This window comes from Trachymyrmex septentrionalis, unplaced genomic scaffold (genome assembly GCF_001594115.1).
Source record: "Trachymyrmex septentrionalis isolate Tsep2-gDNA-1 unplaced genomic scaffold, Tsep1.0 scaffold3, whole genome shotgun sequence".
Lineage (NCBI taxonomy): Eukaryota > Metazoa > Arthropoda > Insecta > Hymenoptera > Formicidae > Trachymyrmex > Trachymyrmex septentrionalis.
Genome location: NW_017305462.1, coordinates 589,304 through 604,167, shown reverse-complemented (window position 1 = coordinate 604,167; position 14,864 = coordinate 589,304). Strand labels below are relative to the sequence as shown.

At 33.3% G+C, this 14,864-nt stretch overlaps 1 protein-coding gene across 2 annotated transcripts in view; it reads right to left on the bottom strand.

The window, feature by feature from the left end:
- Positions 1 to 13,214: 13,214 nt before the first annotated feature.
- The window catches only part of LOC108749547 (alpha-1A adrenergic receptor), a 24,115-nt gene continuing 22,465 nt past the window's right edge, over positions 13,215 to 14,864 (bottom strand). For both annotated transcript variants that reach the window (XM_018488311.1, XM_018488310.1), the window contains exon 8: positions 13,215 to 13,642. In XM_018488311.1, coding sequence (XP_018343813.1) covers positions 13,378 to 13,642 — 265 coding nt within the window. In that variant the 3' untranslated portion in view covers positions 13,215 to 13,377. The remainder of the gene's footprint in view (positions 13,643 to 14,864) is intronic.

The following is a 14,864-nucleotide window of genomic DNA, read 5'->3' as shown; positions in this document are numbered from 1 at the left end:
GATAGCGATTCAATTCCATCGATGCGACTGATCCGATATACCGGGTAATATATCGATGGAAAGCGGGGGGGATCGCGTGTTCAACAGGTTTTACATCGAGCAGATCGCTTAAGCGAAGTCGCGAATATTATCGCCATTAATATGCACTATACTTTCAAATTTTTCTAGAATTAACCTATCGTCACTTTAATCGAGTATAGATAATCTGTGAAAATTTTGGAGCAGGAAGCGTTTCGTGTGTCTTAGATTTATTTACGATTTGTGTGAATGTCGAATGTGTTGAATCGCAACGTTGGAGAAAGAACAGTTGGCGGCCTTAAAATTCTCAAATTTGCGACAAATCGATTTTCGGAAATGTCAGAGTTTTAAAGAGTGTTTTTTAGGGAATTAAAAACAAGAAAATCGATGTCTTAGGAGCTACAAAGGCGTAAAAATTTTTAAGGATTTGTTCTAAAGTTTAGAAATTAAATCAATTGGTAAAATGAGAGTTCTAGAAAGTTCGTTAAAGCTTTAAGATCGTATAGTTTACAATTTTCATGATTTCAAGAATTTAAATGGAGAAAGTCTTTAATAGCTTTAATAGAATTCTTCTTAAGCAATTTAAACTTTTTAGAGGTTTTTTTTCAAAAATTCAAGGAAATGAATTAAACTGTCGAAATAGATTAAATTAGCCAAAAGTAAATTAGAGGAATTTAATCAGGACTTTGAGGTGAAAGAAACAATTTTCCAAAGATTTGGTTTAAATACAAAGAAATGTATATGTATTAAAAAATTGCAAAAGATTGACAATTCTAAAATTTTGAAATTTCCATACAGCTTTTTTCACAGATAAAAACGGGTGGGTTTAATAAAGGTACTAATATTTTTTACAGGATTTATCCAAAGACGCAAAAATTGAAGAAACGAAATTTATTATTTTAGGACAAATGTGGAAATAGGGAAAATAATTTTAATAGGATTTGAATAAATTCGAGAACGGAGGTCCCGGAATTTTCGGAGTTTGCAGGAATTTCAATTGAGCAAGTGGAGTTAACGGAAACTCGGGGAGCGAAAATTTGCCGGATATTTCGGAAAACCGCAGAATCGGGACGCACATTGTTCGGTGAACTTTCCTCCATGGCGAACGGACACTCTACGGGTCCCGAAGGGCTTTCCACGGCGGTTTCAAACGCGCGCGCGTCTCTGATAACAGGTCGGGGGTGGCGACGGGCGAGTGATTCGCGGGTCGACCTCGGAACCGAGCGCGAAGGGCGAACAACGCGATCCACGGGGGTTGCTTCGCCGTGGACTACTAGCCCACTGGCTTTCATTTCGCCACCGCCACCCCCACCCGGCTGTCTCGCCGGTGCTTCTCAACCCCCAGCGAGAATTTTGCGACGCGCAAGCGTTGCCGCACGGCCTGCCCACATCGGGACACCTGTTCGTCCTTCGTCGTCGCCCCTTGTATCAGATGCACGCGAGATGCAATGTCTTATCAATAAATAATTGATCACCCTTTCTGTGTCCCTCCAAAACTGAATGTTGCCGTATTTTTATGCCGACCTTTCTCGAATCTCTTATTAATTTTTCTCTGAAAACTACTTGTTTTTTTTTAAACCACGAACATGCTGGTACCGAAACGTCAAACTGTTCTCTTCGCTTTATGAAGTGCGATGTGTCATTAAAATTGTATCTCCTGGACTTTTACATGTTATTTCGGATGTTACTTCGTGAAATCTGGGAACGGTAAATTCTGGTGATAAACATTGAGAGACACAAGTGTCACGAAGATATTTTTATCGTGGAAGAGAGATTTGTTGAAATTGCGTGGTATAGTTGTTCGAAATATTGTTGTAGAGTGAATGCGAGTGTATGCGAGCTATATAATAAATAGACAAAAATTCGAAAAAATGTTTTAGAAATGTTTAATTGTGCAAATCGATATATGTGTTTTCTGAAAATTGATATAATTGAAAAAACGTTTATGTGAGTAAGAAAGTAGCTTAAAAACAATAATGTATAATGCGACACATTTATCGCTATATTTATATATAATATATAAATAAATTTCTATTCGATAAATAAGCTATAAATTGCTAATTGGATATTATGATAGAGAGAATATTTCTGAAAATTTTAATTCTGTGCTTTATTAATTAACTAAAATAATCTGATTTTATTCCGTGATCCATAATCGTGTCGCGATAATTGCAAAAACTCCTAATTAAAATTAACAATCAAACTAATTAGGACCTTGATGATTCATGAAGCAAGGTAATTGACAATTTTCAAATTTAGTTGAAATAAGTTTGTTTAATTACTAAGAAGATTTTATTTATTGAAAGCTATGTTATCAAATATGTGAAAGCGGATGTATGTATTGTAGTTGAAAGAATCCCAATTAATTAAAAATTAAATTGTATTTATGCAGGAAATGAAATTTTGTTTTTTTGTACATTGCTTTACACGTAAAATTGAATTTAATTACAATAAATGTCCTTTAATTGGGAGAATTAAATAGTGTTTATTAAAGTATGCGTTTGTCAAACGTATCAAATTACAGTTAATAACAGTTGTAATAATTCTGCGTACATTTCTCATATATTTTCCAGTAAAAGCTAATCCTATTAACTCATTTTAATCACATACGTGAAATTTAAAGACGCAAAAGGAGTTGAATAGTAAAAAGGGTTTGTAAAAAAAAAAAATCTCTTTCGCACCCTCGTATCTCGATGCGTTTTGCATACTGATATCTGTGTTCCTGTTGTTAATACGGCTTTGTTCAAGTATCGAATTTACTTTGGTACTATTTTCTGCGATATTATTCTCTCCGATTTTCAACTCATAAATTCTGTCGGTTTACATCCTGCTGCATATTTGCTTATTATTGTCAGAATAAATAAACAAATCTGTATATATTATTCGCGTTTTCGAAATTAATACGGTTTTTTTAAAAGTTAAATTTAAAAAAATTCAATTGAACTCTCCTCCTTGCGATATTATATACATACTCGACTGAATTTTTTAAATCTTATCTCCAAGATAAATAAACAAATTGATAGACTATTCATTCGTGCGAGAGAATTCTCATTTCTCTTTAAATTGAATATCGATTTGTAATGCATAGCGCACGAAAGTGTCGTGAAAGAAGAATGCTAATCGCGATAAGCTCGTCGCGATAAATTGGACATGAATAAATGTTCCCGCGAAGAGCGACTGGAACGAGAGTTCCGCGAGCATTAACAAAACGCAATATAGTTGCGAGAATTGCGATAAAGGAGCGATTTATTGCGCCCTTGGGCGATTTTTTGCTTGTGCGCACATACGATTAAAAGACTCGCGAAAGGACACTCCCAGGGAACGGAATCTATGTTCGATCAAATATCGCGATAGAGTATCTAGAAGATACGGGGATTAATCCGATATCGTTCTCGGAGATTCATATCGCTCGAGATTTCGTTTGGCATCATGTTTTCGTTACAACTTTCGTTTGATAAATAAGTCCGTAGAGATGTTTCTTTCTTCTTTTTTTTTTCCTCCGTGACTCGGCAATATCGGAAATGCGACAGAATACACAATTCTCTCGTCTCTTCGCCGATTTGACTCGATCCAATTTTATGTACCAACCAATGCTCATTTTGACAAATTCATTTTACGATCAAACAAATTTTAATTCCAATCGCATTAATCTTATGAGGCTTGAGCCTTCTCTTTCATAAGAATACCTACAATCCCATAAAGATTATTTCAGTAATAATAAAAGTGTGTATTTTAATAGAAACGTACTTTACGGTACATCAAAGACTTTCAAAGATTATCAACGCAATAAAAATGTCATAAATTCTGTCAGAATTATTGTTCATTCTTTTCCTATTAATTGTAAGATAAAGTTTAATATTCTCGAAATAATCATTTTGTTCGTATATTATGATTTGCTACAGTGTACGCTTCTTCTTCTTATCTGCACTATTTGCGATACAGATCCTGATATAAAATCCTGAAAATTCTGCAACAATTAAGCAGAGAACATACCGCAATCTGATTATTAAATGTACTATCACTTTAGCCGGACAACTTCTTGAGCCAGTCTTTAAGCTCGCCTTAATCCACTTAGGAATATTCCGGAACCTTCGAACAGAACCCGCGATCTTGTAAACCTCAATTAACTTCGCAAACCGATTACCAAATTTTGTTTGACTTTTGGAAGAATTTTGACGTGATAACTGAAAGGGCCTAATTTAATTAGAACTATTGCGTAAAAAAATGTTTAACTGATTAAGAATCAAAATGACTTTGTTATCTTCCAATCGGTTTTCGAATTCCGTTTGATTTTACGGATTTTTCAGATTATTAATTTTTAATACGATAAAAATATGCAATAAATTTTGTTACGTTACATTCTGTGCGCATCGCTCGTATTTTTTTTTTTTTTACCTCTTTTTTTTCGTTAGGAAGAAATTTAATATTTTTAAAATAACAATTTTTTTCCCCCTGTTTCACATTTTGTTATGCCACTGCTATGTCACTTTTGTGGATTTTTCTGAGAAAAGCTATTATGCATTCTGCAATAAGTCGATATGCGGCGCATGGCCTTTTATTGGCCTTAAATGTTCATGGCGCTTCTTGCGCCGAAAATTTCATTTCGCGCTCGAATAAATTCCCCAGTGATGGATTAACGCCATTACGCGTTTGGAGATTTATGTCACCGGGATTTCTTCTCCTTTTTTCTTTCTTTCTTTCTTATCTCTTCCAGGATTCGCCTTTGGAATTCTGGCGCAAAATCAAAACTCCGAGACCGATTTCGGTAACTTAATTTTAAGAATCGAGGATCGTAGAAGTTGAAAATGAACGCGACGTAATATGTTAATCGAAGATAAAGCTGGATGTGAAAAGAGAGATTTAATTGGGAGGACACAAAGTTGAAAATCAAAATAGAAATTTTAATTAAAAGTGAAATCGGAGATGAAAAACAGATTGGTTATTTGAAAATTAAGACGGAAGTTTTGAGGTAATAAGATTCGAGATTTCAAATATGAGTTTTGCGTATATAATTTAATGTAGAAATTATAAAACAGCACTCGGACCAACTGGATAGACAAGTAAATAGATAAATAAAGATGAAAAATGGAAAAACATTAAACGGTACGGTTTTTCTCGTCGCGTTGGAATTTTCCGAATTTCTTTGCACACGACGCGGCAACACCCTGCAATTCAGCAATTCTACCGGATAACGTATGCGGGGTCGTAAATAATCGGCGAATAGATATTCGTCGCGGCGTCCTCCTCTGCGACTTTCCGCACGTCGTCGTCGTGCAGCAGGGTGCAGAAACGTGCGGACATGCGTGCAGGCACGCGTGGAAACACGCGTGCACGCACACGTGCGGCCATAAATATTACGCTTCCGAACCGCGAGAACGTTAAGATCGATCGGCGAGCCAAGTCACGTCAGCGCACTTCATTTCCGCGGCCGGGCCGCAATAAAGCGCGCGCAAGGAGAAATCCTATTTATCCTCCGTCACGATATTCGAACTGGGCTGAATTTAATAAGCGCTGATTGCGAAACGGGGGGCCGGCCCCGTTAAAAGTGTTTGCGCGCCCGCCCGCCTGTCAAATTTAACTTGGCGCTTGCGTTATGTCCAATTAACCGCTCGAGCGGAAATGAATCCTCGCTGCGCGTTATACTCGATATTAACAGTTGCACGCGAATCCATAATCGTTGGGATCCGGCGGACCAGAGAATTACCAGAGAATTCTGGGACTTTGTTCGTTATAATATGTTAATACTTGCCGCGATTAAAATTATATATTTACTAAAGTATTACATACAGTGTACATTAAATATTTAATATCGCATTTATGCCACGAGGTGCGATGGGGAGATAATTTCATTAAACGGATAATATCGGAAAGTCTAAATTGACTTTCTTCGTTATACAGAGTTTATTTAAAAAGGCCCGAGAATTCCGTTTATTATTAAAACTATAATATTGAATTTATATATAATATATATATATATATGTATATGTGTGTGTGTGTAGGTGATGAAAGGAGAGCTTACGGCTATAAAATTAACAGCAAAAAGATTATAGAGTATCATATCATATCGTTTGTATAGTTTGCAGTGCATTCTGAGACTGTCAAAATTGTTCCGTCACGATTTGTTAAATATTCTAATTTGTTAATATTTTCTACACTGTCGCAAAAGCTGTTGTCACAAAAGCAGACAGTTTCACAGGTGTTCACTCTTTACGCAATTTTGAGAAGTATGTTGGTATTAATTTTGTAGACCTTTAGTCTAGCTTGTGAAGGCTTTGAATGTGGCTTTGAAATGATATAATTAAACTGAAGTTAGTAACGGAATATATAACGGAGATAACCAACGTGTAAAGTTATATACTAGTACTGGTGTTCCGTTCTATATTCCTCCTCCTATTTTATATAACCGGAATTTTTGTGCTTTTTAAATCTCTTTCGTAAATTACTTTTGCCGCGAATACTCAAGGAACTTCCACTTGTAGTAGATATAATTGATGTGACACTTTATGATTAACAAACTAATTTCACTACAAGAGTAGTAGTTGTGTCACATAAATGTCTACTGTTATTTCAAGCCAGATGACATTTCTCGATTTCTCCTTCTCTTCCTCCAATATACATTAATCAGAGTGTATTAAACATTTAATACGATATTTATAATACGAGGTGTGAAGGGATAATTTTATTGGACGAGCAATATATCGAAAAAAAAAAACAAAATCGATTTTTTTCTTCGTATCGAGTTTTATTTAAAGGAGATCGATTTTGGAAATTCGAGAAATTAGTAAATGCTTTTAATCTCTTTTTATGTTTACATGTAAATATGCATATTTTATAGTAAAAAGGTGAAGACCTCTGAAAAGCGCAATATCTTTTCCATCCAGTGCAGTGTAGTATTGCAAGATTAAGTTTCAAAATTGATGTTTTTCAAAATAATGTTTCGTGTACCAAAGGTTGTTTTTTTTTCAGGTACTCGGCACGAAAAATTGTTTTTCGATATTATAAAACAACGTTAACTATTTAACTGTTGTTAGCTAAATAGTCGTATTAGTTTGTTATATGTATTAATTGAAACTGCGTTAAAATAATTATGACGAGTAATGCGTACGTTGATATAACAATTTGGTAATAAAGTTTAGATTATTGTGGCATATTTTATATAATTATCGGTATCCGTGTCATCGAGGAAAACTTGAAATCTTTCTTTTTGCTGCTTTCCATCCATAAAACACAGTGGATGATTTAGGAAGACATGGCGCAGTATTATTTCAATGCTCTAGTCATATTCAAATTATCCTTTGGCCTTGTACCGTAAAAGACCGCTCTGTACTTGTACAGAGATCCTGCTGCGACATTGCGATGCGACGGGTGCAGTAAAGGATGAGGGAAATGGACTAAAAGGTAATCGAGATGATGGGGGTCATTCTCGGATTGATCGATCATTCGGTGGACTCTGCATGACGTGAAACCCGCTCGAAATGAAGCCATTGTTCCACGAGAATGGGAATAAAATTGCACGCCCAAATTCGACCGCCGGCTGATCCCTTACAGCCTTTTTTCGGTTTTCCGTGAAAGAATTCCTAACAAATGAAGCTGAACTTTTAAAATCCGTCCGTTTTAATTAAAGAATTCCATTTGTCCTACATCTTCCGACAAATTGCTTTTGGAATAAAAAATAATTTTTTATTGACTTTTCATATTACTCGAGGAAATTGGAAGAGTGAAAAATTTCGGAACGATTGAAAATGTAGAGATTCAAAAAGTTCTAGTTTCCCGAAATTAAAGATTACAAGAAATTCTAATGCAACAGAAGCGAGAAATTGAGAATTAAGCTAGGAAATAGAGGAATCGAAATTCTAAAGCGAATTAATCCGAGAAAGTTTAATGTACTTACAAAGTCAGGAATTCGAAGTCAGTACAAGTTTCGAAAACTAGATATTGCGAACTATCGGTTTGTTAAATTTTCAAAGCTTGTATTTTTGGCGTAATAAATGTTTAATTGTGAAAATAATTTAAAGTAGAAATTATGTAAGTGCTTATTGTCTGAAATTTATTTGACATTTCATATATTCATAAATTGAAGATGTAGCTAATAATGAATTTTGTCAGTGCTGACTTAATGGCACGTTTGATTTTTAATTTTTCATCACGGCAGCGGAGCCAGTTGGAAAAGCTTCTCACTTTTCCCTCGCTTTGTTATGCATTGCTGGAAATGGAGAGTTTCGGGTTAACGAGCTTCCGTGCGTTACCTATCACTTTTTATCCCACGCGATTTCGCGGCCCGGTTAATCCAGGAGATACACATGCAGGCTGTACTAGACTCAGTTTTAATCTGCATATTTTTCTTTCATTAACTTCGAGTTCATTTTTTATTGATAAAAGTACCTTAACAAGCAGCCTTATCAACTGATTGAATAGCTTTTTGAAATTAAATTTCGAGAGTGCTATCCAAGCACAGATGTCACATTATAACGATGATCTAAGCTTATTTTTTTGACGTCAGTGGAACTAAATGACGTAACATTTGTGACGATATATTATCTTTATAAATATATTGTCATTTAATCGTCATTTTCATATGTGTGTATTTCATAATAAGAATAAGTAACAGATTATATTGTTAATTAATATTTTTCTTAATTAGACCATAATTATAAATAAATATACTTATATATTTATTCGCTTGCAATTATTTGGAGATTAGAAACTTGTAGCAAGTGACTACTGAACAGCTTGACTTTGAACAGACGAAAGATCTTGGTAAATTTTGGGGCAAAAAGTTGGGTAAATCTTGCATATTTCGGATTTTTTTCACGTGATAATTATGTATGCCATCACACTTTTGAAACTGAAATAATATGTATTACTGAAAGAGAGTAGTATTATCAAAAATTGCATTTGCATTTCTTTGCTCAACGTGCAGCGACAAACGCAAAATAGGTTTTACCGAGATATTTCACGAACACATTTTATGAAAGAAATCGTACTAAATTTATTTAAATCATTTATTTGAATCGTACTAACTAAATATAAAGATGTATATTTATTTTTAGTATAGAGAAGAAGTGTTAATTTAATTTTTTAAAATTGTTCTTCTTTAGCAAATGTTTATTCACTGTAGTGAACTTAGTGTTTAATTGATATTATTCAAAGAAATGTTTAATAAATTTTTTTCTCTCGCAGTGTTTTTTGGTGTTGCGACTTTTTATGTATGTCAAATTACGTGGATATAGATTCGCGTGACTTTCAAAGGGATTTTTAAAAATGGATGTATTATCCGTTCTGATATCGTTGCGACGTCGCTCGATCATTTTGACGAGCATGTCATCTCGCAGCATCCTCGCGGCGATCCAGAAATCGCAAATTGCAAACTGCGACACCGTCGCCGTAATGGAGGTACCGTGTTCGCTGTTATACCATCTCCTCCAGAAAGCGTTAAACTTACTTATGTGCATTACGCGAGGAACCGTCGCGCGGCGAGGAACTCGATGAATTTCGCGGCAGACGCGAAACGTTTCTCCACGTAGACGAGAACTTGAGAGATGCGCAACGAGATGTGCAACGTTTGCATAAGCATACAGACGACGAATCCTTAAATGCATCTCTTTACATTGCAGCATGCCATCTCGTGGCAAAATTAGATTTTTATACTTCTCCATTTATACATGTCAGGTATTATATTCTCCCTTCAGATTTTATTCAGGATACAAATTTATATATAAATTCGAAAGTTTAATATATTTTGTTTTATCTCTTCGATATCTCACACGATTGTAAATTAGGTATTATATATTCTCTCTCTAGATTTTATTCAGAATATAAATTTAGATATCAATTCGAACAGTTGTAACACATGATTATTTTGTTAATTAGATCGTTTTGATACTTAGACTTTGAAGTCTAAATATTTATAATTAATTATGAAAAAAAATTCTCTTTTTCGCAAAGTATCAGCTTCTTCATTTTTTAGGCTAAAACATTTTATTATATATTGCTAATTGCATCATAGAAATCGTCAATAGTTGATATCTCGTTAAATTGCATTAATTGATACGACACCGAATGACTTTGGTTTGCAATTCGCAGAAAGCTCGGCGTCAATCATACTCAACGGCTCTTACATTTTTATCGAAACTCATAAGATTCGCATTAGCGCGATGATATTCTCAAATACATTTAGGTCGTTCCAGCTTTCATGTAGAGCTGTTTGTCCTGCGCGCAAAGGCCGGGGTGCTTTTACCCTAATTACATGAGCCTAATGAAGGAATAAAATCAGCGGTGAGAGCAAAAGAGCTCGAAAAGCAACGTTCAACGAACGAGGTTTCCAAGGGATTACATCCGAATTTCTCGAGTCTTTTGCACCGGCCTTAACAACTTGTATTGTATATTGCGATCTTTTTCGAATAGCATTTAGAAATTTCTATTTTGGAATTCTCGTTTACTTGCCTAGTTTATCTTCGAATTATCTTTCAAAAATATTACTGGACACAAAGTCACGTTTCCAATACCGAGAATAAAATACGAAATCGAGTTTGTATCGAAAATTCTATGAAGCTTTCTATTTTTCGCGTTTCTATTTTAGAGATATATCGAATTATGAATCACCAAAACCAGGATTTTGTCAAAGCTGTATTTTTTGAAAATTGACAATTGAACCTTTATCGCAACGTGTATTTAATTTCTTCTTATTCTACTTACATATCGCACCGTATTTTTTTTATCTCTTATTTAACCATTTATCAAGTAGGTAGACTTTAACTTACTTTTTAATATTATTTATTTAATTAATTGTTTACTGACATAATTTTAAAAACTTATTTATTTTACACTCTAGTTTAACAGAATGCTTTTTATTTTAAATTCCATTAAATATGGTTGCAATGTTTTCGCGAACTAGTTACAAAGCTAAAGGTAGCGCAAACTTTTGCTTCGCAAAATCGTATCCGTATCCGCAGTAATCTAACTATGTTGTCGAATCACCAAATGAAAATTCTTTCCAACTCAATTACGCTTTCTATCCCGAGGATCGCAGATTATAATAATCGTTCGTCTTATTTTTGGATGCTAACTGGGTCGAACAGTTGCCGTTCAACAACTTTGAACTCGCCAGGTGTGTTTTCGCGACAAGCGAAAGCTAAGTGCTGACATTATTCATGCAATTTCCTTTCAATATTTTGGATATGTATAAAAATTAAAACAAGTTAAATACTGACATTACTCATGCAATTTTTTTTGTGGATTTTAAATATATATCAAAATTGATTTACTCGTATATTGTATACTCATTTTGATGTTTATGTAATTAAACATTAAATAATTTAAAATTAAATAACGTTAATGTTTTATAATATTATTTATTTATAATAATATCATATGTTTAGGTATATATTTGATTTTATGAGTACATATTAAAATAAATATTTTTATTTTTAAATACTTTTATAATTAGTATTTAAATTACTATATTAAAATTTGAAAATCATTTTAATTAAAAAATCGACGATCAAACAAATTTCATTTTATTTCATATTGCAATTTTTTCAACGTTAAAAATAAACATTCATTTAGTTTTTGTTGAGGAGAAATTTATTTCCTTACATGTTGCTTCCTTATTTCAAAATTGGCACAATTCAAGAATTATATTTCTTAGAAAAGGGAAAGTACTATTTTTCTAAATTGACAGAAAATTATATCGATTAATTAACAGTTTTTTAAAATCCTTTTTGTGTTTTAACGATTTTGATGATTTTTTAAAAATGAAGTCATGTTAATTTATTTTTATAATTAATAGGGCAATGTTTATGTAACATATTTATAGTTACAATTCGAAAATTACGTCTTTTTGTTGTGTCATTTTGAAGCAAGGAAGCGATATATTGAGAATACTTTATATGTATAGTACTTTAAAATGTGTGTTTTATATGTATAGTATCTTAAATGTGTACTTTATATGTATAGTACCTTGAATTCATGTATAGCACCTATTTGAAACATTATTTCAGTTTATGTTCTGAAGTTTTAAAAATAGAAATTTGATTATATAATATTCCGATGCCAATACCGATTGAACGTTATTCTTCCAGTCGATCAGGAGAAGTTTTTAAGCGATTAGATTAAACTCGACAAATAAAAGATAATGAAGAATTCTTCGTCTCTTATCGACAGTTCGCTTTTATCACCGATAAATTTTATTTTAGAACTGGATGTAGAACAGGAGATGCGATAAAATTCTACTGTCGTCATCTTACGGGATCTCGAAATATCAGACTATCGTACGTTTATTTATCGTACTAGGATTTATTCTGTAACTGTAAATAAAATCTCCTTTAGAGTTTTCCTGCTGAGGGTAAATGAGAGACAAGATTGTTCTCATGTTGATAAAATTGAACTAAATTCCGTACGAACGATTACATGTATAGCACTCGTGTATCGATTGTTGATTATTTTAATTGCTAAAGGGTTGATGAAGCAAAGGAAAAGAGGTTGAATTATCAATGGAGGATACTCCAATTTCTATTTGTAGGAAATTTTGTTAGGTGGCAGCCTCAATACTGTTTGTACGTTATTTCTTTTATAATAATAATAATATTCTATCTTACAATTCTATTACTTCTTACAATTAATTACCCTACTGTTAGACTTTATGGCAATGCAGGTTTAATTTTGTTGTCGTTTTTATTATAATTTATTCCTTTTACTAAAAAATAAAAAAATACCTTTTTAGTCTCTGCAGAGATAATTGTAGGCAAATATTTGTAGGCTTAGTGAAGCTACAGATCTGAGTTTGATGACCGGGACACTCACAAACTTGTACACATAAAAAGAAGCTCGTGACTTTTTGCCACGTATTTTTTACGTTAAGCAAAAAGATTGTTTTAGAAATGAAAATTAAGGAAAAAAATTGATTTGTGGAAGAGAATAATTGAGCTCGAACTAAAATAGTATTGTTGTTTTATTTCGTTTCGTACATGGATATTTAAATTCGATTTCTACAATAGATATATATTAAGCAACTTTAAGAATTCGCAAAAAGAAAATTATTTGCGAATTATCTTTTTGATCGATAACACTGCACAACAAACTCAAAGCTTCCTTCTAACTTCTTGGTTGATGTTAATTAGTCAGAAAACTTAATTAATTAGGTGACTGCAGTGTCGACTTAAGGAAGCAGAATTAGAATCTCGAACCGAAATTTCGCGCATAGTTTCCAAGTAACAAGCAGAGGGTATCATAGTTACTTAAGCTGAAACAAACTTTATTTACATTCTATGTACATTAATTTTTCAATTAAGATTGAAAGTCTGTTTCCACGGGGAGGACAAAAGTCATGTTGTGCAGCGTTGATCTCATGGATTATCTTTTTTAATGATCGTCTTGATCGTCTTGATCGTCTTGATCGTCGCGTTCGTGAATGAAGAAAGTGTCTTGATATAGAGAGCTTGGCGTTCGGTGCATCATTGTGACGAACGAGCTTCCCGACGCCGGCGTCGACGTAGGGTTTGGCGTTGGTGTTAACAACGGTGTACCTTGAAGACTGATGGCCAATGGAAGAGCACCCGATGTGCACAGGCCCACCGCTCCTCTTCCGCTTCCAGTAACCGAGCGATATCTCGAAGGTCTCGTAGACCTAATACAGTTATAATACTTTTATTAAATATACTTCCTTCCTTTGTTTTATGAAAGGAATTTATACATCTACCAGTTTCCGTTAGATATTAGGTTAAGTAAAAAGTCATCGCGTTTTTTTTAAAGACATCTATCAGTAAAAACCGCAATTACTTTCTTACCAACAATATAAATATATCTTGATAGAGTAAAGTTTCAGCTTTAAAAATCTCTTTTTTAAATTATACGATACGACAATTTTTAATGGAGTTATGAGCAATTAAAGTCAAAATAATTCTTTCATTTAATCCGCGATAACTCAGTAATCAAAAGTCGTAGGAATATTTAAAAAAAATGATTTTGTAGGGAAAGTATCAAGCTTTCACGATAGGTAATCGAAAATTTTCTCAAATTCGTTTTGGACACGTTACAAATCCACAAAGTGAGAAGAAAATTTTTCGTCTTTTTCAGCTCGTAGTTTTTGGTATGTAAAAATTATCAAACTCATATAAACTTAAAAAATGTGATAAGCTTTTAAAAGTAGAGATTTCAAGCTTTAAAACCCTTTTTTTAAATTTGAATTTCATTCATTATTGACGAAGATATTGTATATACAACTTTGAGCTAAAAAATACGCGATGACTTTTTACTCAACCTAATATATAAATTAGACCTTTATTCAATTTTTCCAATGTCAACGAAGCTTATTTGTAGTTCGAGAAATCGAATTGGAGAAAATCAATGGCTTAAGCGGTATTTCTGAAAGTTGTATTATCGGAAAGTATAAGTTGATTAATAAAATTCAATAATATTAATTCGAGAGAATTGAATTAATATTGCGTGTTAAGAATATAGAAAGATTTTCCGAGTAGTAAAACAACCGCGTCGTGACAACGTGGTGTCACGTCGAATTTGATTCGTCGCACATTTTCAAAGTTCATTTAAAATTTGTATCTTTGACGGTTTTAAATCACACAGATTTAAATCACAAAGACGCCGTTATAATCAAATAGACATTATTTCAACTTTCAAATGATGTAAATAAAATACTTTATCGATGTTCCATTCTAAAGTTAGAATCATATAATGCTTTTTGACTTGCAGTTTCATGTTCTGTAACATGTAATTTCGTGTCTTCATATCTTCTGACATGCATGCTGTCTGGCATCCTACAAGCAGTTCAGTTCGCCGCGTAAACCTTCTAATGTAGTAGCGATTCCTGTAGTGAATTGTACTATTTACAA